This window comes from Chrysochloris asiatica, unplaced genomic scaffold, assembly GCF_000296735.1.
Source record: "Chrysochloris asiatica unplaced genomic scaffold, ChrAsi1.0 scaffold00052, whole genome shotgun sequence".
Taxonomy (NCBI): Eukaryota; Metazoa; Chordata; class Mammalia; order Afrosoricida; family Chrysochloridae; genus Chrysochloris; species Chrysochloris asiatica.
The window spans coordinates 5,054,047-5,081,384 of NW_006408570.1; the positions used below are offsets into that span (position 1 = coordinate 5,054,047).

Here is a 27,338-nt window from a genome sequence, read left to right on the forward strand (position 1 = left end):
CAATGAATAAGGAAGACTGTAGAATTGATGTCTGTACGTTATGGTGTTAGAGAAGAATATTAAAAGTACCATGGACTGCCAGAACAACAAACCAAACTGTGTTGGAAGAAGAACAACCAGAATAATGCTCCTTAGAAATTAGGATGGTGAGACTTTATCTCTCCTATTTCTGACCTATTATCAGGAGGGACTAGTCCATGGGGAATGACATGGTACTCGGTAAAGTGAAGGGTTAGTGAAAAAGAGGAAGATCCTTTAATGAGATGGATTGGCATAGTGGCAGCAGCAATGGGCTCAAGCTTAACGATTGTGAGGTTGGCACAGGACTGGGCAGTGTTTTCTTTCTGTTGCATATAAGGTTGCTATGAGAACAGACTCGATGGCACCTAACAGGGGAACAAACAAGGAACTTTAATCTGATTAATTAAGTTAAAGCAAGATCCCAAATTAGATAACTTTTAGTAGGCCCTGATAAAGCCTCAGCCTTCCAATTTTACCGGTGTTTCTCCAAACAAAAGACATCAACATTTACTAAAATAGCTCAGTCTTCAATGTAATCTTTAGTCCTTGGGCTTAAGGGAATTGTTTAGTCATAAAACAAATTTTTATTACTATTAAATACAGTAAAGCCAAGAAATATATATTCATTTATTTCCTTCTTTTAAGGCATAAAAAATCAGAGCGCTGGAACTTCAAGATGACCACTATGATTCATACTTCTGTGGAAAAAGCTCAATAAGAAATTACGAAAGAGAAAGAGATTAAAGTGCTTCTAATGATTTCTGGAGTCCTGGTGTGGTGCCATAGGGTAAACAATGGACTGCTAACCACATTGTGGTTCAAACCCACCAGTTGCTCCTCAGAAACCCTACACAAGTCACTATGAGTCCAAAGCACATAACAACAACAATGATTTCTAAACCAAATATACTGCAGAGCTGTATTTATGACTTGACATAACTAAGTAATTGTTTTTGGTAGAATAATGTTCCTCAAACTTTTTTTTACAAAGTACCCATAAAAGCAGAGGAAAGAAAAGGGATTTGGGAGGTGGTCTAGTTATAACATTTAAATAAATTTTTGTGTTTCAACTTAAAAATTCAAAGATACCTGAATTCCCTGAATTAAGAAAAATGTTAACCTCTTTCCTACCTCTTCCCCACTCCCCCCAAAAACCCAAACAAACAAACAGTAAAATGGACACTTCAGGAAGCCATGCAAAATGTTAATTCTGTGTTTTTTATACAATCCCAGCAGCATGTGACATACTTATGGGGACATTTATACCCTTGACTGAAAAGCATCATTGCCAGGGCAATGCAAGCCTGCAAGTGACTATAAAGCCTTCTGGCGGTTAACAGTGGGTTCCACGTGAGGTTTCTCAGAGACCCAATAGTTCATCTTGGCCCCAATACTGCAAAATAAACTCCTTGAGAAGAGAGGCCATGGAATACATATCTCTGCATCCTTCACAGCCCCTCACAGAGTACCTATTTATACACGGTAGTGTTGAAGGAAGGAAGCAATGACTAATAACCCCAAACAAAACCCACTGAGCTTGAGAGGATTCCAACTCACAGAGACCCTATAGGACAGAGCAGAGCTGCTCTGTATGGAAGCAGACTGCTACATCTTTGTCTCCGGGAGCACTCGATGACCTTAGCTTAGCCAAATGCTTCATCACTGCACCACCAAGGGTTCCTTAAATGACTAATGTGGTTGTTGTTAAGAGCCATTGAAGAGGTTCTGACCCATAGCGACCCTGTACAGGGTTTCTAAGTGAACTAAATTCAAAGGTCAACCTAATTAAGAATTTTATTTCACTAACCATAGCAAAAAATTTTAAATAAAAGGAGGATTTTAAAATATAACAGATTCTCTAACAGCTCAACAGAAGTGAGGTAACATTTACGACTTTCCTATAGTCTTTATAGCGGCGGTATCTATTCCAGTAAAATTGGTTAAAATAGTGCATATATTATAGTTACAAAAAACAAAACAAAACTAATTTATGTAGCATTGTCTTCAGTTCATGAATGAAGTCAAGACAGTGCTCATTACATGCTCACTTTTTCATAGTAATATATTTTTGTGTTATATTTTATAAACTTTAGGTAATATAGCATGTGGAAAACAGTATTTATAATTCAATACCTGAGTTCTTTAAAAAGTTCAACATTCTGGTGAGTCATCAAGTTGTTTAGAAGCCATTCAAGGCACCTGAAATTAAAACATGTAATTATTACATTGTTGTTGTTGTTGTTAAGTGCCATTGAGTCAGTTCTGACGCATAGTGACTCAGTACAGAAAGGTTTCCAAGGAGCAGCTGGTGGGTCTGAACCACCAACCTATGGTTAACAGTCCAGTGCTGATCCAACTCCACACCAGAACTCCCATCATTACATTTTAGATCCTATATTTACTATTGAATAGGACTTACAGTTAAAATAAAAAACAGAATTATTAATCTTACTAGGACATGATTAAAATTCTTAGCTTAACAACTGGAAATGCAGTATTGTTTTTGTCAGCAATTATTAAGGGACTATTTCATTCATATTAATAAGAGTATTTCTAAATAACAAAATCTTATTTCGCATTTGTTTTAAAAGATTATGAAGGGGCTTCTATTAACTCCTTTAAAATCTGAAAATGGGTACTGTAAATCCCCAGAGTTAAAGAAGGAAGACTGCACTGATAAAATGCATATTATGCCTAATTTCTCAAAAATTTTAATTGAAAATGTACCAGAGAGTACCAGTTTTTAAGTGTATATAATGCACACATGGTCATTATATCAAAGACAATACATATGAGAAAGTTACTAATTAATTCAGAGTAAACAGAGGGTTTTTATAGTCTCTTGTCTTTTTAAAAACTTGCTTTCCTGTAACTATACATTCTCTTAAGAAACCAAAGAGCCAAAGTGTTAAAAGTAGGATGTGAGGGAAAACAAGAAAAACAACTCACTTTTTCTTTACAGTATCTAATCCATAGGTCCCTGCTGATGTGTAATAGCCACACACAGTTTTCACATTAATTGTTTCCTTCATTGTCTCACCACACTGCTGTATTAAACCATCCTGTAAATATAAATAAGCACTAGAAAGGCCCATTTCACATGGGAAAAATTAGCTCTGAGTATGTGCTTTTATAGATTTAAAAAGTGGGAAAAAAAGAAAAAAAAAGGAAGAAAGAAAGAAAAGAAAACTCATTAAGTGATAGCAAGCCTAAGTTGTAAAAAATATAAGTCCAATAAAAATATTGAAAAAAAAATCCAGCAAGTATTCAACTAAATAGTTGGAACAGGAAGATGGGATGGGATGGGGTGGGGAGGGTTGGCAGTAGAGATGAACACTGCTGCTCTGACTCCTCCCCAGTCTTGCCCTCTCTGGGACCTTGGTACATTACTTCAGCAGCACTGTCCTGCCTGTTCTGTTTTAAATCAAGAACTCTTTACCGTAGTCATGTGATGGGCTAGGCAAGTATACTATATGAATCATCAGGAAGTACTGACCAAAATTTAAAACACCTATAAATACCTAAGAAGCAAATATTATTTTAAACAACCTACATTAAAATTTTCATCTTAAAAGTTTATATAAAAGGTTTCAAACGACATATATGGAAAGAAGACTGTCACTTTTCATTCAAATTTCTGAAACATATTCATCATGCAGGTATATTATTACATTAAAATAGTTAAGGCATATGAATAACACAAAAAGTGGATTTAAAACAAAGCCAAAAGGATCAAAGTTAGACAACAGAGCATACTTACTGGAAATAAATATTGAAGGGATCAAAACATTATCAAAATTAAGTGACCTTAGTTAAGTATATATGGAAGCTATAAACTAACACTTCAAATAAATGAATTAACAAATACCACATAAAAAGAAACAATATTTTTATAGACAATTGAAAGAGATCTTGACCCCACTAGTATTTAAAATTGATCTGGGAGTCACTCTAAACCCTTCTCTTTTCCTTTGTCATCAAGTTTGAGGGATTATCTGTTTACTATCTGTGTCTCCAAGCTTAGTGTTACTCCCTAATTTAAATCCATACTCGAACTACTGGGCAATAGGTTTCTGTCTCTAGTGTTATACTCATCTTTCCTTCAATCTATCCTTTACTGATTAAATTCTTCCCAAGGTACTTATGAGACTAAAGTACTTAGCAAGATCCTGAGGAATTTTCAAGATCTGGCCTTGGCTTGCCTCTCTCCAATCCTCCCTATGTTCTATGCTACTGCCATTTTCTGCTTAGATTCTCTATCATCCATTGTTTCGCATCTCTAGGTCTTGGTTTACTGTTTCCTCTGTATGAAATGCTCTTCCTTCATTTTTCCTATTTTGCATAAGTACATTTTCAACTTTCAAGACTCAACCTCAAACATCACTTTATGACACTCTACCAACCTGAGCTAACCGCTTCCTTCTTTGTACATCTGCTATATTCTACAGGATGTTTATTATTGTACCTACAATAATGGGAAGCTTGTATTTTACTTTTTTTTTTTTCTTGTTTGTTTTTCATTCAGTCATTTTAATATAACATTGAAACACATGGTAACAATACTTGAAATTCCACAAAGAACTGCATGCTTTTACTATTAAAAGACATATGCTGAAGCTCATAGTTCTGTCAGAACACAACCTTCTAGAAGCTTGTTCTTTACTTTTGGGACAATATAGCGTGTATGTTGTTGTTGTTGTTAAGTGTCATCAAGTCAGTTCTGATGCATAGAGACCCTGTATAGGGTGTCTGAGGAGTGCTGGTGAGCTTTAACAGCCCATCTTGCAATTCAAATGACCCTGTAATCTACTGCATTAACCCGCAGCACACACTGTATTATAAGGTTCTTTGCAAGTGTAGTTACTTAGACATGTAAAGTCTAAGTACCTCTATACAGAAATAGCTTGCACTTATGCTAAACAGACATCATGACCCCTCAGTTATAATAAATTACTTTAAAATGATTTCTAATAGCATATTTATACATTTAATTTTTATTTTAAACATTATGAAGGCTTTATTTTTGTTTTTAGAATTGACACTTTGAACCTGCCTTTGAGTAATGTACACACTTACCAACTGTAGCATAGACGCTGCTGCCAAGATGGCAATAACGCGACTGGGCTTTATTAAGACATCATCTCGATATAGTGAACCAAATGCAACCTGCAGTGCTGAGAGCAATAACAGAACAAAAAGTAACAATAATTACTATCCTCATGCAGAAAGACATTTGTCTAAATTTGGAATGTACATAAAAGGATAAGAGAAGTACCACTACTAACAATGCTATTAACGGTTACTGACTGAAGGTGCTGATTTAATAAGGTTATACATTTCTGCTTATTTTATCAAGTCTAGATGGATTCTTTCAGCACCTAGTGTTAGTATCCGTTAGTGGTCAACTAGTGGGAAAAGGTTTATAATGACACCCTTGGTAGATTAATCATTGAGCACCAAGATCCAGTGATAATCTTAGCCCTGCTACTTAACCACTGGAGAGTATGACAGAGCTCCAGATCTTGTCCATGCCACCCCTCCCCCCACCCATATGGTGGGCCATGAATGGCTTATGACTCTGAGACATCTTATCTGACAGAACAGAACTACCCCATAGGCTTCCCAGGCAGTAGTCTTTACAGCAGCAGATCATCAGGCCCTTCCTCCAATGGAACTGCTGGGGGGTTCATACTACTGACCTTTCAGTTATTAGGCAAGCTTCTGAACTCTGTAACATAGCAGTCCAGACTATCCCAAATAAAGATCACAGTAGACAAATGAGATATTTACCATGCCACAGGAAGGAGTCCTGGTGTGGCACTGTGGGTTACTGCGTGTTTAAACTGCAAGGTCGGCAGTTCAAGCTCACCAGCCACTCACTGGAAACCCTATACAGGGTCGCTATGAGGTAGAATCAACTCGACGGCGCTTAATGGCAGCCAAACCAGTGCATCAGATCCAGACTCTTGGTGGAGCCTGATCTGATCCTCATGACCTCCCTGACTTTCAGGCTCTCTTTCATCTCCCTCTTAGCTAACTGCGGTGGTTGTTGTTGTTATGTGCCATCAAGTCGTTTCCGACCCATAGCGACCCTGTATAGGGTTTCTGAGGGTGTAAATCTTTACGGAAGTAGAAAGCCTCATCTTTCTCCTGAGGTGCAGCTGGTAGTTTCGAACCGCTGACCTTAAGGTTCGCAGCCCGATTCGTAACCACTACGCTACCAGAGCTCCTTAACTGCGGTGGTAGTCAATTTTATTTTCCTGTCCCAAGCTTGTCCCCTAGTCATCTAAGCTTGTTCTTCCCTCTTCTCTGCTGCCACTTTCATATGTGTTCCACATCATCTGCTTTGTAAACATTCCTAAATGTGGAGGGTACAATGAGGGGAACAAAATGAGCCCTCAAATAGGAGGAAAGAGAGCTATGGCCTAGTTAAGGTTCACTAAACTGCTCTGAGATCCGTCACAATCCCCTAAGTCCTCTGGAGTTCAGCTTCTTTACCTAAGCACCCTTGTGCTTAGCTTTAAAACAATGCGTTTATAGAATTCATACCTTTACTGTTGCCAAGAAAAGCTATTCATACGTAGGGAACAGTCAATGAATATTACTTACCAGCTTTTCTATATTTAAAAAAAGAAAAATTGGTCACAATTTTCTTCTTTTAGTCTATGTTCTTCATATCCCAGGTAGATATATGAGAGGGTTCCAAAAAGCACATGGAAAAACAAAATGATAAGATAATGGAATTTTTCCATGAACTGTCTGAAATCCCCTCTTGCTTACAAAGGAGCTCTGGCAGCGTAGTGGTTACGAATTGGGCTTTGAACCACAAGATCAGAAGTTCAAAACTACTAGCTGTTCCGCAGAAGAAAGATGAGGCTTTCTGCTCCCATAAAGATTTACAGCCTCGGAAACCCTGTACCGGTTCGCTATGAGTCGGAACCGACTCCACGGCACTTTAACAACAACATGCTTACAAAGATGAGTAAACAAACTGACTAAGGCCTACATCACTAGATATGGTTGAACAGAACTACAGAATAAATCAATATCAAGTTATCTCCTTGGTATATTTAAATGCAACTTTTCTTAGCTTACCAAGTAAGAAGAAAGTAATTTTAAACTTTTTACCAAAAGAATAAAAATGCCACATTTTTATGATTTTTGCATAATTATAATTATGGTGATAATTACCTTCTATATCAATATTTTGGTCAGGAATCTCCAGTTCAATAATATTCATGCTGGATTCTTTCCAAGAACCACTGAACATACTAGAAAAATAGCCAGACTTTAAAAAAAAAAAAAAAAAAGGCAACAAAAAACAAAGGTCAATGATTACCCAGTACTGTCTTCCAAATTATTTTCCCATTTCTAACTTTGAACAACTATCAAAACTTATCCATTATATTATTTCAAAGATTTCAAAGAACTGCCAAATATATATAACGAAGAAATTAAGACAAGAACACTATCAATTATAACAAAATACTTTTAGTACTGATTTAAAAAAAATACCATTTGCCACTGAGTCAATTCCAACTCACAGAGACACTATAGGACAGACAACTGTTTCAGTGTTTCCAAAAGTTGTAATCTTTACATAAGCAGACAGTCACACCTTTCTCCCACGGAGCAGCTGGTGGATTTAAACCACCAACCCTTAGGTTAGCAGCCAAGTGCTTAACCACTGTGCCACCAAAGCTCCTCAATTTAACAAATACTAAATTAAATTCTTGTATTACTATCTGAACTGAATTCCTACATTACATTTGAACCTTGTTAGCTTTTTAATGTGCTGAAACACAGATGGCAATTAAGCTTAGGTATCACTTGCTTTAACAAGGTAATTTCTGAGTATACTGTATTTGTATGAGATGAGATTCTCAATGAGATTCTAACTCAAGCTGAGAATTTAAGTCATGTATTTGTGTAGCTTTCATAAACATATGATAACACATATGTGGATAAATAATAATGCACAAAGGAGGAGAGGAGACTGAAAATTCTCAAACAATTGAACTCTTACTGTAAGCCACAGTTACTATAAAGGGTCCAAACTAATTCTAAGTCAGCCCTAATAAATCCTAAGTCAGTCCTATTAGTATAAACCCCAAAGAAATTTGGGAAAATCCAAAATTTAGTGTTATCTAAACAGAAAAGTCCAGAATGGACCTGATTTCCTGGAAAGGCACTAGAATAAAGTCTTTTGTTACCTTCTAGATAGCATTGGTCATGAAGAAAATGACCTTGTTGTTGTTGTTAGGTGCCATCGAGTTGGTACCAACTTATAGCAACCCTATGCACAACAGAACGAAACGTTGCCCAGTCCTGGGCTAATCTCATATTTGTTGCCACTCTTGAGCCCAATGATGCTGTCACTTTGCCAATCCATCTTGCTGGGGGTCTTCCTCTTTTTCTCTGATCCTCCACCTTACCAAACATGATATCCTTCTCCAGGGACTAGTCCTTCCTGACAACATGTCCAAAGTATGAGAGACGAAGTTTGGCCATCCTGGCTTCCAATGAGTACTCTGGCTGCACTTCTTCCAACACAGATCTGTTGGTTCTTTTGGCAGCCAATGGCACTTTCAATATTCTCCTCCAACACCATAACTCAAAAAGCATCAATTTTTCTACGGTCTTCCTTATTCACTTACCCGCTTTCACATGTATATGAGGTTATTGAAAATACCATAGCTTGGGTCAGATGTACCTTAGTTCTCAAGCTGACACCTTTGCTCTTCAACACATTACAGGTCTTATGCAGCAGATTTGCCTAATGCAATACATCATTTGATTTCTTGACTGCTGCTTCCATGAGTGTTGATAGTTGATTCAAGAAGAATGAAGTCCTTGACAACTTCAATCTTTTCTCTGTTGATAAGAAGGTTATTGGTGTAGTGGTGAAGATTTTTGTTTTCTTTACATTGAAATGTAAGCTATACTGAAGACTGTGCTCTTTGATCTTCATCAGTAAGTATTTTAAGTCCTCTTCATTTTCAGCAAGCAAGGTTCTATCATCTGCATATCACAGGTTATTAATGAGTCTTCCGCCAATCCTGATGTCACATTTTTCTTCACAGAACCCAGCTTCTCGGATTATTTGCTCAGCATACAGGCTGAATAAGTATGGTGAAAGAATACAACCTTGTCGCACACCTTTCTTCATTTTAAACCATTCAGTGTTCTCATGTTCTGTGCGAACAACTGCCTCTTGGTCCATGTACAGACACCTCATAAGCACAATTAAGTGTTCCAGAATACTCATACTTCACAATGTTGCCCAAAGCATGTCATGATCCACACAATCAAAAGCCTTTGTGTAGTCAATAAAGCACAGGTAAACATCTTTCTGGTATTCTCTGCTTTCAGCCAGGATCCATCGGACATCAGCAATGATATCCCTCGTTCCACATCCTCTTCTGAATCTGGCTTGAACCTCTGGAAGCTGTCAATGTATGATTGTAGCCATTTCTGTATTACCTTTAGCAAAACTTTACTCACATAGGATATGACCTTTGTTGTTGTTGTTGTTGTTAAGTGCCATCGAGTCGATTCTGACCCATAGCAACCCTGTATAGGGTTTTCAAGGAGCAGCTGGTGAGCTTGAGCCACTGACGCAGTTCAAACGACTTTGTAGTCTGAATGGGTCAAATATTACCTTAGAATGCTCTTAGAATGGGTCAAATATTAACCTGTGTATTTTTAATATTTTATTAAGTGCTTAGTATGTATAGAGCACTGAGCAACATAGACATTGTTTCTGTCCTCAGGAGGTTTAGATTTTAGCATGACTTTAACTGATCAGTTTTTCTTTAGAGGGAAAGTCAAGACAGAATCATTCTCACTCTTTAGTTCACAAAACTGCTGACAGGCAAATAAATCAGTCTCTCAAGTTGAGATCAGATTTTGATATATTCTCTTCAAGGAGTCCTGATGTGGCACAGTGAATTATACACTGAGTTGTTAACCAAAGAGTTGGGTGCTCAAACCCACCAGTTGCTCCTTGGAAACCCAACAGAGGGTCACAATGAATTGCGATGGACTTGAAGGCACCTAACGATATATTCAAGCCAAAATAAACTTGTTAAAAAAAAAATGAAATAAAAAATATCATGATTAAGATGTTAGAAGAAAAATTATTTTAAAACGTTTCAAATGAAAAATTATACACTATACTGTCTTAGGGGTCCTGGTGTGGCACTTTAGGATAAGTACTGGATCTCAAAGTCAGTTTGAACCACAAGGTAGGTGGTTCAAACTCACCAGCGGCTTCTCGGAAACACTATATGGGATGGTTATGAGTTGGAACCAGCTTGACAGCACTTAACAACAACATACTATCTTAGGGGTCCTGCCATGGCAGCACTTTAGGATAAGCACTGGACTGCTAACTGCAAGGCTGACAGTTCAAACCCACCATCATCTCCTTGGAAATCCTATACAGGGTTGCTATGAGTCGCAAATGACTCAATGGCACTTAATGACAACATATTGTCTTAACAGTAATTATTCTTTTTTTTTACCATTGGTTCTTTTTTTTTTTTTTTTTTTTTTAATTTAAGGTTTTTATTGCGGATGGAGTGAAAGTTTATTACAGGGCATATCATCAGTTTTATATTTAACAAATCATATACCTTGTTTCATTACATTGATTATAATCCCCTCCATGTACCACCAGTTAACAGTATTTCTCTCTATCCACTTTAGTTTTTTAAAAAAACAAACAAACAAACAAACAAAAAAAACCACACAGGCATATATAATAATTTACATCTCCAAAGGGCACATTCTGCAAGTCTGCTCCTGGCCTCAGCCGCTCCCCCTCTCCATGCCCCCATCTCTGCCTCCATCTCTGGCACTGCTGCTTCTCTGGAATAAGGTCCCGCATTCTGCTTGTGCGCTTCTCTCTTGATGGTGCTAGGGTCCTCTGTTTCTGGACTGTAACAGTAATTATTCTTGAATGGTGAAAAAGTCTAAGCTCCAAAGAATAAGGACTGTTCTGTTCACTGCTCTATCCCCAGTGCTTAGAACAATGTCTACCCACTGTCCTGAGGTGGTGATGCTGTATAGTGATGCTGTATAGAGTTTCGAAGGCTCTAAATTTTTATGGAAGCAGAAAGCCTCATCTTCCTCCCATGGAGCAGCTGGTGGGTTTGAACTGCTTATCTTGTCATTAGTAGTCTGGTGTTTATTCTACAGCACCACCACTGTCTATCATATAATAAATCTGATGAAAGAATGAATGAATGAAATGTTTGAGCCATTAGAGGTAATATTTTCTTCTGTTTTGAAAATTTTCAATTTCTTTATGATGCAGTGGGAGACAGTAATGTTTTTAGCACAGAAATCAATAGGTATACTAGTCAAATGACTTAGTCTGTATACTTGTTGGTCTTATCTTTAACTAGATTTTTAAGGGAAAGAGTGTCAAGAACTTAAACAGTTCAACCTTAACTACAAAGCAGTATTTCAAAATGAATTAATCTAATTGAAATAATTGTATATAAAATAAATTCAGCAATCTTTAATGCTAAACATTTTTTTCCCTAATGTTTCCCTTTTATCAACAGATGTTACCAAAATAAACTACCAAGTAAGGAAATTACAAAAAGGTTATGCTAGGCTGGGATAACAATGAAAATTCAAAATCTGTTTTCTAAACCAAATGAAAAACGTTCACTAATAGTGTTCATCATTTCTAATAAAACACACTTTTTATCAGATGAGAGGACTTACACAGCTATTGTGTATGCAAAAGATCGTGCAATTCATTGAGAACATGACTTAAAGAGTTTAAGAATTTTATAAAAGTGGCTAATTCTGGTTACTCAAGTGGAAGAAATAAAATACTTACTTGACATAAATAGATTTTGTGCAAGCTCCACTCTTCTCCCAGAGCACAAATCTTGATATCACTATTTTCACCATTCAAAAACAACGTCTGATAAATATATTTGGATGTACTCTTTAATTTTTTCCTGTAAAAGAAATACAAGTTTGTATGTTTTACTGATTTTGCATATAACTTAAAATACACCACTTTGTTCAATTTCTGTTAGAGTCAACATGCCCATTGTGTAAAAGAATATGGGGATAGCATATATTCATAATTGCTTGTATATGGAGCACAGGAAGACCTATTAAGCGTGGTCACCGCTGGGTTCTGTGTTCACCAAACCTCACTGCCATGGAGTTGGTTCCAACTCATAGAGACCGCCCGGGACAGAGCAGCACTGCTCCAGTTTCCAAGGCTGCCAATCTTTAGGGCAGCTGTCTCATCCTTCTCCCTTGGAGCAGATGGTACTGGGAACTGCTGACCCTGCAGTCAGCAGCCCAGTGCTCAACCCACAGTGTCCCCCAGGCCTCCTCTCTGTTCACAGAAGGGGTAGTTGTTATGAACGGTCAAGTCTGCTACGATTTATAGCAACCCTGTATACGGTTTCCAAGAGCGGCTGGTGGGTTTGAACTGCTTATCATAGGCCCATACCAGGGCTCACAGTAGGGGCAATAGGGAATAAGTGGGGCACAGCATGTACTTTTTACTATATACTGTTTTGAAATCTCTGATTCTTAAACTTAGTGAATCACCTATCCAAACATTAAAGTCAGTGTGGTTGCTTTTGATTATTTCTTCATTCTGATAGCAGTACTACCGAGGGTCTCACTACAACTATTTGTAACTAAAATATGAGAGAGAAATTTTCACCTACACAAGTAATTTTTCAAATAATTTACATTCTATCTTTTTTGGTAGAAAATTTTTCTTAAGCTGGTTAAAATGTTTTCTCATTGGAAAAACGGTGGTTGTTGTTGTTTGGTGCCATCAAGTCGGTACCGACTCATAGCAACCTTATGCACAGCAGACTGAAACACTGCCCGGTCCTAGGCCAACCTCACTATCGTTGCCATGCTTGAACCCACTGGTGCTGCCACTTTGTCAATCCATCTCGCTAACGGTCTTCCTCTTTTTCTCTGACACTCCACCCTACAAAACATGATATCCTTCTCCAGCGACTGGTCCCTCTTGACAATATGTCTGAAGTATGAGACACAAAGTTTGGCCATCCTGGTCTCCAAGGAGCACTCTGGCTGCACCTCTTCCAACACAGATCTGTTGGTTCTTTTGGCAGTACACAGCACTTTCAATATTCTCCTCTAACACCATAACTCAAAAGCATAAATTCTTAATGGTATGCAGTATTAAATCTAAGGTTTCAAATTATATTCCAGAGGAAAGTGGCTCAGGGGCCAAAGGAGCTGAGTGATGGAAATCTGGGCATCCCATCCAACTTCAACCAGAGCAATGCCACATAACAGACTTCTGCATAAGAGTTAAAGGAAGAGGTGTCTACTTCTTGCTTACTAGGACCAATCAGCATAATGTTGCTATGAAACAAACAGGCGATCATGGTCCCTGCTAACTAAACAATGATACAGGACTGAAAAGTTCATATATTCCTGACATAGGACAGTAAACATATATTGCTATCCTTGTCAGCTGATAGCGAATTGCTTCTGGTAGTGTTTCCTAGCAAATATCGATTTAAAAAGCATTTGCCTGATCAATAGCTGCATACTAGGTGCCAGAGCATATGTCAATTTGCAAAAACAATGAAACCACCATCTGGGACAGAAGCTGCAGTTGGAGTCACCAACTACTTAAGATTACAATGATTCACTGTCATTCTTCAAGATCCATCTGTTTTTTGCACAAGCTAAATAGGTAAGATGAATGAGGAGGTAGCGGGAATTACTACCCTTGCATCCTTCAAGTTCTTGATGGTAACACTAATTTCTGCAATCACTCTAGAAACATGGTATTGCTTACAGCTGACTATTTTCCTAAGCTGAAGCAGTTTTTGTGGCTTCTGGTTAACCTTTACTAACCTAATAGTTCTCATTCCACATGTCAGGAAATCAGTGGGGGGATTTGGGCAGTTGTCAAATGGATGGGACTGGGGCCCATGTACACCCACTGTGAGATGGACTTGAGCTAAAACTTCATTGATCACCTGACCTCCAAAAATCCCACCTTTGGTAGACTATTTCTCCTGGAATTAGTGCCAATTCAGAGCTAATATCCAGTAATTCTTGAAAAGTCTGATTATTTCCTTTTCCACAATGCAAATCCTGTAAAAGGAATTAGGTCCCTTTGGGTAAGACTGGGAGAATAAATTTTGGGCAGCTTAACATGGTCCATCCAAAAGAAGGTCTGGCTTTCCCTTCATTCAAGAGGTTCTGAGTCGACATACTGGTTTTCAAGTCTGACGACTGAAGGGTCAGTGACTCTGTTTTGGTGATTAGACTTCTAACTTCTGCTCACCTGACTTTCAACAATTCTGCTTTTATAGATCAAGCAGGTTTCAGTACATATTCCATCTATTTTACTCCTAGTGTACTAGGATCAACTAGGTCTCTGAGAATCAGACTATTTTGATCATTGTTTTTACCTGGCTGTCCATTACAGTAATCATACCCAACTTGTCTTTGGTGATTAGTGCCACCATTTGGTTTCTGCCACCCATGGTCCAATTACCCCCATTGTATTAAGGATCCCAGTTCAATGACAGCAGTTCCCACTGTACTCTCACCTGTGAAAAGTGACCATAGAGATCTTTTAGGATGCTGAGGTTTTCCTCACAAATATCAGTATTGCTCATATGTCCTGATGAGAGGTGTGTCCTCTAGACCCTCTTAGGGTGGGTGAACAGGTCTTTCATGACAAATACAACACTCTAACATTCCAGTCTTCCTAAGACTTTGGATACCTTCCTCTGCAGTGTACCAAGACACAGCTTTGGCATTTCAACTTCATATGCTGCAACCCATCTTTTGGTCCATGTTTCAGCCAACCAACCAAATCAATTAAGAGTTCTTATAATACTCTGAGCTCCAACCCGGAATCCAGAATCCTTGCTTTGCTGTTATTGTTAGTTGCTGTCGAGTCAGTTCTAACTCAGGGTGACCACATGTGTGTAGAGTACACCTATTCCATAGGGTTTTCAAGACTATGATCTTTCAGAATCACATTCCCAAGCCTGTCTTCTGAAGTATCTCTGGGTGGGTCCAAACTGCCAACCTTCTGATTAGTAGTTGAGTGCTTAACCATTTGCGCTACCCAGTAGTCTCCTATTAATAAATGTAGCCTGATATGTTCTTGCCACCATAACCTCAAACCCTTAATATCCATTTCCATCCATAGTCTCCAGGCTTCTGTTGGTATAAATTAGAATTAGCATGCCATCACTTTGGAGGTGCAACACACCTCCTCATGGGTCATCTGGACCTCACCTTTCTGGGCCTGATTCTTATAGTCCAGTTATAGGTCTAGAAGCAAAGAGGGGTAGTGGGAATATGTTTTAAGGCAAATCAGCAATGCCTTGCCAGGATACTACCTCAAAGGAGGCCATTACAGGATCTTTAGATAAAGCAGACTTCACTTCCTCACACAGGGCTACTTGTACTGGTGAAGACGACTCAGTAAAATTTACGAGTTTAATGTCCCCAGACTTATCAGAACCTGCCCATATGCTCCCATTTCAGTTTTCAAGAACCCATTCCTCGCCAATTAATACCTCCACTTTAAGAGCGGACACTCTGTGAGACTGAGAATTCAATTTGTGTTGTAATTCAGCCACTCATAAGATGAGTGTGATGGTAAGACTGTGTGTCAACTTGGCTGGGTCATGATTCTCAGTGGTCTGGCCGTGATGATTCCCCCATGATACGACCTGCTATAATGTAATCACCTCCATGATGAGATCCGCTATGAGCAATTAGTTGTAAAGGCATTTCCTTGGGGGTGTGGACTGTATCTAATATACTAAAGTAAAAAAGTACTGCTACAAGATCATTGAAACCTTTATTAAACAATATCAAAATGTAAAGCTATGTTCTCACCATATCCTCTATCTACATCTATACACTTCTGAAGATGGTGTTTCCATTTAACTCTTCCCCAAAGAATTCTGTGCTCTTCGATTTACACCACGTCAAAATGGTAGTTTGGGTATCCTTAACGGACTCCGACTGTGTTCCTTTTCAGTGCTCTTTGACTTTTGAGAACAAAAAGAAGTCAGAAGGAGCACAATCAGAGTTGTAGGGGGGTAGATGGGGTAAGTTTTCCTAAAAAAAATCTCATAGGACAGCCCTTGCTACCCTCAAAGCATGAGCAGGTGCATTGTAATGATGAAAAAAAATTCCTCAAGGCAACTGTCCTGGCCTTTTTCTCACAAATGCAGTTTTCAATTTTCTCAAAATTTCTTTATAATAAACCCCTGTGATTGTCCAGTATCCTTAGAGAAAGTCTATCAAGATGACCCCCTCTTTGGTATCCCCCAAAATGGCCACCAGAACCTCCTGAGCTGGCCTCTGTGCCTGGAATTTGTGGTGTTATAGGATAAGCGCTGGGAGCACAGTAGTTCCATACGGTAAGCACTGGCCTGTGAATCACAAGGTTCTAAGTTCAACCCCACCATCTGCTCCACGGGAGAAAGATGAGGCTTTCTGCTCTCACAAAGATTTAAATGCATTGGACACCCTACATAGGGTCGCTAAGAGTTGAACCAACTTGATGACACTTAACAAAACAGGGCAAGCACTGGATTGCTAATCACAAGGTAGGCAGTTAAAACCTACCAGTTGTGACTTGGAAACTTTATACAAGGTCGCTAAGTCGGAATCAACTCAACACCACTTAAAAAAAACAATTACCACCACCAGAGCCCCTCAAGGAGCCCCGGTAATGGTAACACAGTGTTTACACATTGGACTGCTATCTCCAAGGCCAGCAGTTCAAATCTACCAATGACTCCTTGGGAGAAAAATAATGGGGGGCTATATATGCACGAATGGTCTGGCTTACAATTTTTCATAAGTATGCTTAAAGAATGGGGAGTGGGTTAAGGTTGACTCCTCACTGAATAGTTTTCCTCTCTTCAGAAGCATCTGGTGAAAGGGGATGGGGGATGATGCTGACAAGATTTTATTATTCAAATTTAAGTAACTGCAGGATTAATTGCGATTGTCACAACTGTAATAATAGAAGATGTGTAACAAAAAGGGGGAGGGGAGAGTTAGTCCATCAAGAAGCAAGGGCATGAGTAGAGTGTGAGATCCCTCCCTAGAAAAGCACTAATGGCAGAGGCGGTGGCAGAGGCGGTGGCATGGAGAAACAGAGCAGCTACGGGCTGTGTGCATGCAGGCAGACAGCTGGCTTGCAGAATATGCCCTTAGGACATTTAAATTAAAATTTATTTTTTGGTTTGTATAAGTACATCAAATATTTTTGCTTTGTTCATTTGTGAAATATAAGATGGAAATGGGAAGGTACAGGGAGGAAGTAGGATAACTGTTGGGGGGGAATTACAATCATTGAGATGAAACAAAGCATATAATTTGTTGAATGTAAAGCTGAAGATCTTATCTATTAATCTTCACGCAATTTACAATAAAAAGTTTTTTTTTTTTAAAGTGTTGCCTTGGAAACCCTACAAAGAGTTGCTATGAGTCGGAACACTACCACGACTACCAAATCCCCTCAGAAGTCAGTTTTGATTTGACCTTTTTTTGAAGACACCCTAATAAGACTAAAACCATTGTATTACTCAGAGTTTGTCTGCAGTCATCCAATGATCACAAAGACATGTTTAAACATATTTTGTTTGGAATATACATGTGCACATATGAATTAGAATCCTAGTGGTTGCTGTCTTTAAATGCCATTGAGTTGATTCTGACTCACAGCAATCCCATATAGGATTTCCAAGGAGCAGCTGTTTTCATCATTCTGCCAAACTCCCTCTTTTTGTATTTTGCCCTTCCCATCAACCCTCTAACCAGTGAATTAGTCTCTCTTCCCTGGTTACCCTGGTATCCATTAAGCAATGTTTCTTTTAGAATGAAAACCTTTTCTTATGTTTTGCAGTAATGGTCTCATAAAATATTTGTCCTTTTGTTATTAACTACTTTCACTCAGTGTAATGTCCTCCAGGTTCATCCATGTTATGAGGTGTTTTGCAGATTCACTGCTATTCTTCACCATTGCATAGTGTTCCACTGTGGGTGTGTACCAAAGTTTGTGTATCAATTCTTCCACTGATGGGCATTTAGACTGTTTCCATATTTTTTAGCAATACTTTTTGACTTGTCATCCTATATGGATGTTCTAGCTTTTTGCATCATCTGCATCCTGCACCTGGCTCATCATTATCTGCCCTCCAGTTCTTTAGACTTGAGCCAGCAGCCTGCTGTATTATTTGCTAGTCTTGGGATCCAGTATCCTCTCTAGCCTGTGAGCCAGCAGCCTTCTGTCTTACCTGTTGATCTTGGATTCATCAGTCTCCACAGCCAGCAGCCTGCCTGACCTGCAGTTTCATTAGTCAGGAGAAGTCTCCACCTGAGATCTGACCCAAAGACTTGGGACTTGCCAAGACTCAATGACTACATGAGCCATTTTCTTGAGATAAATCTATGCACCTAATCTATATATAAGGTACACTGGTTTTGCTTTTCTAGAGAACCCAGACTAAGACAATGAGACTCTGGGTTTGCTCTTTGGCAATGTCAGTTTTTTGGCTATAGGACACAAGGCTTTCTTTCAGAGTATACATAGAAAGTTTCAGGTCATTTATGCGGGCTTGAGTTAGGTTTTGAAGCCCTGAGCTCATCCTTTTCTTTCCTTTTTTTTTCTTGTCCAATTTGGAGCAACAAGGCAATTTTATTATACTCACTAGTTTGACAAAAATGCCCTAAGGTATAAATTATATGGTTACTATGAACCTTGCCATTTAGAAGTATTTGATTATAGAGTATGCAATCAAGCTTACCAGCTGCTCCTCGGAAATCTTATACAGGGTCGCTATGGTGGAAACCAACTCAATGGCACTTAACAATAACATGGTGATATTTTGCACATCTCTATTGCCACATCACACCATGAACAGTGTCCTCTTTACAAATGGAAAGAGAATCATTAGTACTTTTAAATCTACAGACTGGAGATCTAAGTCCCAAAATCCCAGATTCAATTCTGAAAACTCATCTTTAAGATTCTGTTACTCCAGAATCAGTCTTAATACCAAAAATTTGCATCTTGTCAAGGTTCTCCAGCAAAACTGAATCAACAGGATTGATATAAATGGATGTTGTGGAGAAAGAGAGAGAGAAAGACTGATTTAATTTAAGGACTGTCAAGGCTGAAGCTTGTAGGCAGGCCAGTAGACTATAAACTAAGGCAGGAGTTGATGTTTCAATCAAAAGTGTAAAATCTACAGGGCAAGTGAGTTAGCTGGAACTTCAGGAGTTGATGTTGAAGTCTTGAGTCTGAAATCTATAGGGAGTCCAGCAGGCTGGAAACTCAGGCAGAATTCGATGTTATAGTCTCTTTAGAATTTTTCTTCTCCAGGAGCCCTGGTGGCACAGTGGTCAAAGCACCCAGCTGCGAATTGAAAGGGAGGTGGTTTGAACCCACCACTGTTCCACAGAAGAAAGATACGGCAGTCTGCTTCTGTGAACACTGCAGCCTTGGAAAGTCTATGCGGCGGGCCCCATAGGGTTGCTATGAGTTGGAATCAACTCAATCTCAATAGGCACAAGATAACTACTTTCAATAGAAAGAAACAGGTAGGTAAAAAGTGAAAGGGTAGAAAAAAGATACACCAAACCCTTGTCAAAAGGAAGTAGAACTGCCTATGTTTATTACTAGGGAGGAAAGGGACATTTCATAACGACAAAGGGGTTATAGATTCTTGTTGTTGTTGTTATGTGCCGTGGAATTGGTTCTGACTCATAATGACCCTGTACAGGGTTTCCAAGGCTGTAAATCTTTACAGGAGCAGAAAGCCTCATCTTTCTCTTGCAGAACAGCTGGTAGTTTTGAACTGCTGACCTTGCGGTTTGCAACCCGATTTGTAACTACTACACTACCAGAGATTCTTAGACAAACTCAAATCTACTGCCACTGAATTGATTCTGAATGACGGAGACCACGTGTAGTACAGAACAGACCAGCTCCATACGCTTTTCTTGGCTGTAATCTTTCCAGAAGCAGAATACCAGGCCTAGCTCTACTGGAATCACTACTTGTGTCTGAAATGCCAACATTTAGATTAGTTGTTGTTGTTAAGTGCTGTTGAGTTGGTTCTGACTCATAGCCACCTTGTATAGGGTTTTTGAGGAGCAGCTTGGTGTATTTGAAGTGCCGACCTTGTGGTTCCCAGTCCCATGCTGAACTGACAGTGCCACACCAGGAGTTTGTTGTTGTTGTTAAGTGCCATCAAGTCGGGAGTAGGAGGGCACAAACAAGAAGACATATTATTTACTGAGTGCTTACATGCTAGGCATTGTGTACCATATGCATTCATGCATTTTCATTTCTTTGTCATACCCTGTAAGGGAGGTATTATTGTCTCCATTTATATTTGAGGAAATAGAACCAATAAGCCACTAAGCATAGAATATGGGTGAGAACTCAGAATCTGAGTTCTTAAAAGCATGCTACACTAACTCCATAAGGATCACCGAACAGTATTAACAACAGAGATCTAAATAAACACAAGCATATTCATACATAAAACTGTGTGAAAGGTTTCATAAATCAAACTACTAAAGTGATTTTAAGTGAATTATGGCATTTTTATCTTAAACTTTTTACAAGAAATACGTAATACTTCCAGAGCAAAACATTTTAAAATATTTTAAGTTTCATTTTTAAAATTACATCTACATAATTCTGCAGATGTTAGTTTGAAACAGAGCAACCAGATGGTTTATGTGAAAATACTAGAAGGCTCCCAAAAGTTCGTGGAAAAATTCTATTATCTTCCAATTCCATCTTTCTACCAACTTTTGGAAGCCCTCTCGTACATCTATGTATACACTACGTTCTAGTTCACTAGTCCATTTGTCACCTCTACAAAGACAGGTAAGCAAAGTGCAGCCCAGCCTTGACTTCTGGCCAATGACTTCGAGTATGAGAGACGTTGAAAGAAGGGGACCCAGATGAGGAAGTAATACACATTCTTGGTAAACTTCACCTTTACAGTCAGGAGCACGTCTGTGTGCTGGTATTTGTCCTCCTCTCTGAGTAGGTAACAGGAGAAGTACCCATCTCAAAACCGAAATTTGCATTTCTACACTATTTAAGGCAACCGGATGCCTTAAATAATATAGAAGTTACAATGCTGCCACCCACTCAAAGAAGACAAAACTGGAAGACGGAAGGCCAACCAGTCGAGCGTCTCTAAGGTTTTATGAGACGCAAAGTCTGGCTTGGCGTTTCTCAGTCTCATGTTGGGACTCTTAACACCACCCTGGCAGCGTCTGTGGTTTATAATCCAGAACACCAGGCGTCTCCCAGGGCGCTCCCCGACTCGCCCAGGATCGGACCGGCTTCCCGGTTCATTCCCGGGTGGTCCCCGATTTACCCTGTCAAGGGCACGCTGCACCTCCTGAATGCTCTATCCAGCGCTGGGCTTATCCCCAGGCCGGGTTGCGGGAGCAGGAGGCGGTGCACACAGGCCCAACAGGTGCGGGCCGGGTCACTTTGGACGCATCCCCCCCGTGTACCTTCGTGGGGTGTTGAGGAGTCGCTGCTGCTCGTCCCCTTCCTCCTCCTCGTCGTCCGTCTCAGAGTCGGGGTGACAGTAACAGAAGGCCCCGCTGCTCCGCTTGCGCTTGAGGCTGCCCGGGCAGTAACAGAAGCCATGGCCAGTTGTGTCGCCGCCTGTCCTGGACCCTCGGGACGAGCCCCCCACCCCAGAACCCGGCTCCGGTTGGGTTCGGGTTCGCCCCGGGTGGCGCAGCACTCGGCTGCTCAGAGAGCCCATGGGCGACGGCTCCCCGGGACTTCAGGGAGCGCACCTCAGGCAGCCCAGCGGAGAGGGTCTCCCGACATACTCCCGCCAGCCTCCACCCAGCTCGGGTGCTTACACGGCCACCCTCTCACGCGCAGCCCCAACCGTTGCAGCGGACGATACCGCCTCCATCCTCCGCCCCGCCCGCCGCGTCTAGCCGCGCGGCGCGCCTGGACCGCAGGACCTCGCCCCCTCGCTTTTGCAACAAAGCGTGGACCCGACGGCGCACGCGCGCGGCGAGCCTCCGGAAGAGGCGCATTTGCGTGGCGGGTGGAGCCTGCGCAGTTGGTGCTGAGGGCGGTAGGTGAGAGCCGGTAGTTTTTGCCTGTGGTCGGCTAGTGCCTGGCACTACCCTGAGCTTTGCGGGTAGACCAAGCATCACCCACTCCTAAATTTGGCAAGATCGGAAATTCCGTCTTTCATTCTTTCTGCAAAAGTTCTTTCAGTTCCAAATGTGCTAAACTCACTGACTTGGATGGAGTTGGTTCCGACTCATAGCGACCTTGTGGGACAGAGTAGAACTGATCCTTAGCGTTTCTGAGACAGCAAATCTTTATGGGAGCAAATGGTGGCTGGTGGGTTTGAATCGCCAACCTTGCAGGTAGTAGCCCGACGCGTAACCCAATGCGCCACTAGGGCGTCTTGCCATGTGCTAATTGTTTAGTGTCTTCAGTTGGTTCCGACTAGTGACCCTTTCTTTATAAAGTGTCCGGGACGGCTGGTGGGTTTGAACCGCCGACTTTATGGTTGGCAGTCTAGTGCTTATTTTACAGCGCCACACCAGTTAAGTGCCGTTAAGTCGGTTCCGACTCATAGCGACCCTGTGCCTACACAGGTTTCCTAGGAGCAGTTTGTGAGTTTGAACCATTGACCTTACGATTCAAACCGTCCTTGCAGTCCAGCGCACAAACCCAGTAGAAAGTCTCATCTTTCTCCCATGGAGCAGCTGGTGAGCTGGAACTACAGCTCCCTTGCTCTGTGTTAGATGGTGGCTACAAAGACGTGCTATTTGGGCTTATCTTTGGGTGATTCACCACGTTCAGGAGTCCTGCACTGCGGGGCTGGTACACTGCTTCCTGGGAGAGGAGGATCTAGGGTGGAGGTGGGGGATTGGGAGAGGCTGCACTTCTTAGACATATATGAATGATTCTTTAGAATGAAAGGAACCCATATGAAAGGAACCCATTGGGTTACATACCCCAGTTTACCTCCCCAGCGGAAGTGGAATGTCTGTATAGGATTTAGTGCTGAGATTCGCAAGGTCGGCCTCTCAAACTCAGCAGCTACTCCTTGGAAACACTATACAGGAAACACTATGCTACGAAACTGATACGATGGCAGGCAAAAACAAAAGTGCTTTCAGGTGGTCTAAATAAAGTTTATGCAGGTGTGAGTTTGCAGTATTATGTGTCTGCTATGGACTCTGGGCCACCAACATTCACTCCCTGAACGTTCTTTAACTACTCTCATGACGACCTTAAGCATAAAAAGAATAAAAGGTGTCTGGAGCTACATCATCGTCATCACTGTTGGGCGGTGGGTTTTGTGGGGTTTTTTTTCATGTTTTAAATGAAAATAATGTATAAGCTTTTATATATGTATATATATGAGAAAATAAATATACATTAAAAAAAAGGATGAAAAAGCAGTATTTTTTTTCTTACCTTCATTCTTTTCCTTTTATTTTTAATCACTTTCCTTATCACCCAACTTAGCAGGTGTCTACACTTTTCGAGTCCTGGTGTGCTGCTGTAGGATACACACCGTTTCTCACTTGCTAACCACAATGTTGGCAGTTCAAATTCACCAGCCTCTTCTGCAAACCCTATACAAGGTCACTATGAGTCAGAATCAACTCGAGGGCACTAACACTATCCAATGAGTAATTCTCCCTTCTCTCCCACCTGATATCCAATACAGAAAGTTTATTATAGAATGAAAACCTGTTCTTGACTTTTTTATAGTAGTGGTCTCATATAATATCCTTCCCTGTGCAATCATCTAATTTCACTCTACATAAATGTCCTCCAGGTTCCTCTGTGTTATGTGGTGATCTGCAGATTCATCATTACTCTTCAGCATTGCGTAATATTCCATTGTATGGACCAAAGTTTGTTCAACCATTCCTCTGCCATGGACATCTAGGCTGTCTCTATCTTTTTGTTATTATGAATAATGCTGTAATGAGCGTGGGCATACCTGTATCTATTCATTTTATGGCTCTTATTCCTTAAGTATATATACCAAGTAGAGAAATTGCGGGGTCATACTGTATTTCCATTTCCAACCTTCTGAGAAAGTGCCATGCTGTTTTCTACAGTGCTTGCACCATTTTACAGTCCCACCAGCAGTGTAGAAGGGTTCTACTCTCCCCATGCCCTCTTCGCCATTTGGTTTTTGTGTTTTTGAACTTTGCTATTAATGCTGGGGTGAGATGGAGCTATGGTAGCATACTGGTTATGAATCGGGCTGCTAACCTCAAGGTCGGCAGTTCGAAAGTACCAGCAATTCCACAGGAGAAAGATGAGGTGGTCTGCTCCTGTAAAGATTTACAGCCTCAGAAACCCTTTGTAGGGTCACTATGAGTCGGAACCGACTCCATGGTACTTAACAATAACAAAAATAACAAGATGCTATCTCGTTGTTTTGATTTGCATCTCTCTAGTGTTTAGTGAAGGAGCTCTGGTAGCGTAGTGGTTACGAATCAGCCTCTTGCTGAGTCTTTGGGATTTTTAAAGTATGTTGTTGTTTAGTGCCATGGAATCAATTCCGACCCATAGTGACCCTGTATAGGGTTTCCAAGGAGGAACTGGTGACCTTGAACCACCGACCTTGCAGTTCAAACGACTTTGCAGTCTGACACATTAACCCACAGAGTCAACCAGGATCCTATAATCTGCAAATAGAGAGTTTTACTTCTTTGTCAATTTCAATGCCTTTAATTTCCCTTTCCTGCCTTATAGCTTTTGGCTAAGATTTCCAGGGCAAGATTCAAAGACATGGTGATAAAGGGAGTCTTGTATGGTTCGTGTTCATGAGGAGAATAGCTTCAGTTTCTCTCTGTTGAGAGTGATGTTGGTTATTGGTTTTGTATATGTGTTGAGAAATTCCCCTTCTATTCCTATTTTGTTGAGTGTTGTATCAGAAATGGGTATCGGATTTTATCAAATGCCTTTTCTGCATTCACTGATATGTTCATGTGCTCTTTTTCTTTGTTATTGTCAAGTGCCATCAAATTAGTTCTGCCTCATAGCAACCCTGTAAAGAGTTTCCAAGGATCAACTGGTAAGTTTGTCCACAGACCTTGATGTTCTAACCAGCCTTGAAGTCAGGTGCTTATCCTACAATGCTACACCAAAGGTCCTTGTATTTATGTGGTGGATTACACTGGTTGCTTTTCTAATATTGAACCACATCTGCCTACCTAGTATGAATCCCACTTGGTCATAATGTATTATTTTTTGGTATGTTGTTGGATTCCATTGGCTGGGATTCTGTTGAGAATTTTTTTATCTATGTTTATAAGAGATATTGGTCTACAATTTTATTTTTTAGTTATGTTCTTGCCTGGTTTTGGAACCAGGGATATGCTTGCTTCATAAAATGAATTTGGGAACAGTCCATCCTTTGCTATATTCTAGAGTAATTTGAGTAGAATTGATAGCAGCTCTTCTTCTAATGTTTGGTAGATTTCACTAGTAAAACCATCTAAGCCCCAGACCTTTCTTTTTTCTTTCAAGTTTTTTATTGTGAATTAAGTGATAGTTTGCATGGGAGAACATCAGCTTTACATTAATCCTATCGTATTTCATTTCATTGCAATGATTACAGTCCCCTCCATGCATCATCAAACAACCAAAGGCCATACTCCGCAAGCCTGCTGCCCCCTCACCCCCCACATCAGCACACAGCCCCTCTCCCTCCCTGAGTTCAGAATCCCCAGCTGCTCCATCTGTCCACATCATTGTCATTGCCTCCATCTCAGGCGTCACTGCTTCTCTGGATAGGGTCTCGCACTCTGCTCTTATCACAGGATGGTCCCAGGGTCCTCTGCTCCTGGTCTGTAAGACCAACCACTCCCCTCCTTTTGTTACAAAACGTCTACCTTTACATTTGCAACACTCATAGTCAGTCCTGATAGCAATTATTCATTATTGAACCGCAAGAGTCTTATCCCTATCTCCTTTCATCAGCCCTGTCCAGACAGGTTGGAAACCACTCAGTGGATATTCTCTACCTTCCCCTGCTCCCTCTGGAAAGCTTGTAAGCCAGTCACTTCTTGCCTTTGTAGGCCCCACCCACCCTCATTTTGGGTAGCCAATGCCAGACCTATTTTTGTTGGGAGTTTCTTTTTTTTTTTTTTTTTTAAAGGTTTTTATTGTGGATTGAGTGAAAGTTTACAGGGCATATCATCAGTTTTACATTCAACAAATCATACACCTTGTTTCACTACAATGATTATACTCCCCTCCATGTACCATCAGTTAACAGTATTTCTCTCTATCCACTTTAGCTTTTTTTAAAAAACATAAAATAATTTACATCTCCAAAGGGCACATTCTGCAAGTCTGCTCTTGGCCACCAGCTCTTAGTCCCTCTCTTCTTAGTCCATGTATCTAGAGTCCTCAGCTGCTCCCCCTCTCAATGCCCCCATCTCTGCCTCCATCTCTGGTGCCACTGCTTCTCTGGATAAGGTCCCGCATTCTGCTTGTGCGTTTCTTATTTGATGGTCTTAGGGTCCTCTTTTTCTGGACTGTAAGATTAATCACGCCTCTTTTTTTGTTACAAAAATCCTACCTTTATAATTGTGACAGTTGCAATTAGTCACGATAACAATTATCCACTATTGAATCTTAGGAACCTTATCCCCATCTCTTTTCACCAGTCCCCATCCAGTGGGGACATTTTCTTTCCCACCATACTCTTCAACTAAACACCCTCTAGAAACCCTGTAAGCCAGTCACTTTGTGCCTTTATTGCTCTCTCATTTTTGGTAGCCATGGTGTGAGTTGCCCGTTCCTATCTACCCCGTGTACAGAAGGGATAGCATTGATACTTGATGTGAAGACTCTTTCCCTCTCTGTTGGTATTTAGAGTAACTACCGCTCTGAGTATATGTCAGGTTCATCATGAAGATGTATCTTCTGTCACTGTAGCTGTTCCAGTGTGCTTGTCCTTTCTACTGGGAATGTCTCACCTCATAAGGTTCTGGATGGGACACAGGATTCCATCTAAGGTCCTATACTCTGTAAAGGCTTTGCATGAGGCCTATTTCACTGGGCAAGTAGTAGAACCCCTTTTAGGTATTCCAGTCAGTTAGAGGCTGAAGGCGGGCTTACGAGTTTTCTCTGATCATGTTTCCTAACATTCCTTTCTATCCCACTCAAGTGTCTATTTTACAATAGTAGGCAAGGGAAACTAATATTCATAAGGCAGTCAAGGATTTTAGTATTATTTACC

At 40.4% G+C, this 27,338-nt stretch overlaps 1 protein-coding gene across 1 annotated transcript in view; it reads right to left on the reverse strand.

Moving 5' to 3' along the window:
- The window catches only part of GMCL1 (germ cell-less, spermatogenesis associated 1), a 44,045-nt gene extending 22,194 nt beyond the window's left edge, over positions 1-21,851 (reverse strand). Inside the window, exons 1-6 of the mRNA XM_006862928.1 lie at positions 21,592-21,851; positions 11,879-12,002; positions 7,213-7,309; positions 5,098-5,195; positions 2,971-3,083; positions 2,155-2,220 (exon numbers count right to left, since the gene is read on the reverse strand). Of these exons, the coding sequence (XP_006862990.1) occupies positions 2,155-2,220; positions 2,971-3,083; positions 5,098-5,195; positions 7,213-7,309; positions 11,879-12,002; positions 21,592-21,851 (758 nt within the window). The remainder of the gene's footprint in view (positions 1-2,154; positions 2,221-2,970; positions 3,084-5,097; positions 5,196-7,212; positions 7,310-11,878; positions 12,003-21,591) is intronic.
- Between the last annotated feature and the right edge of the window lie 5,487 nt (positions 21,852-27,338).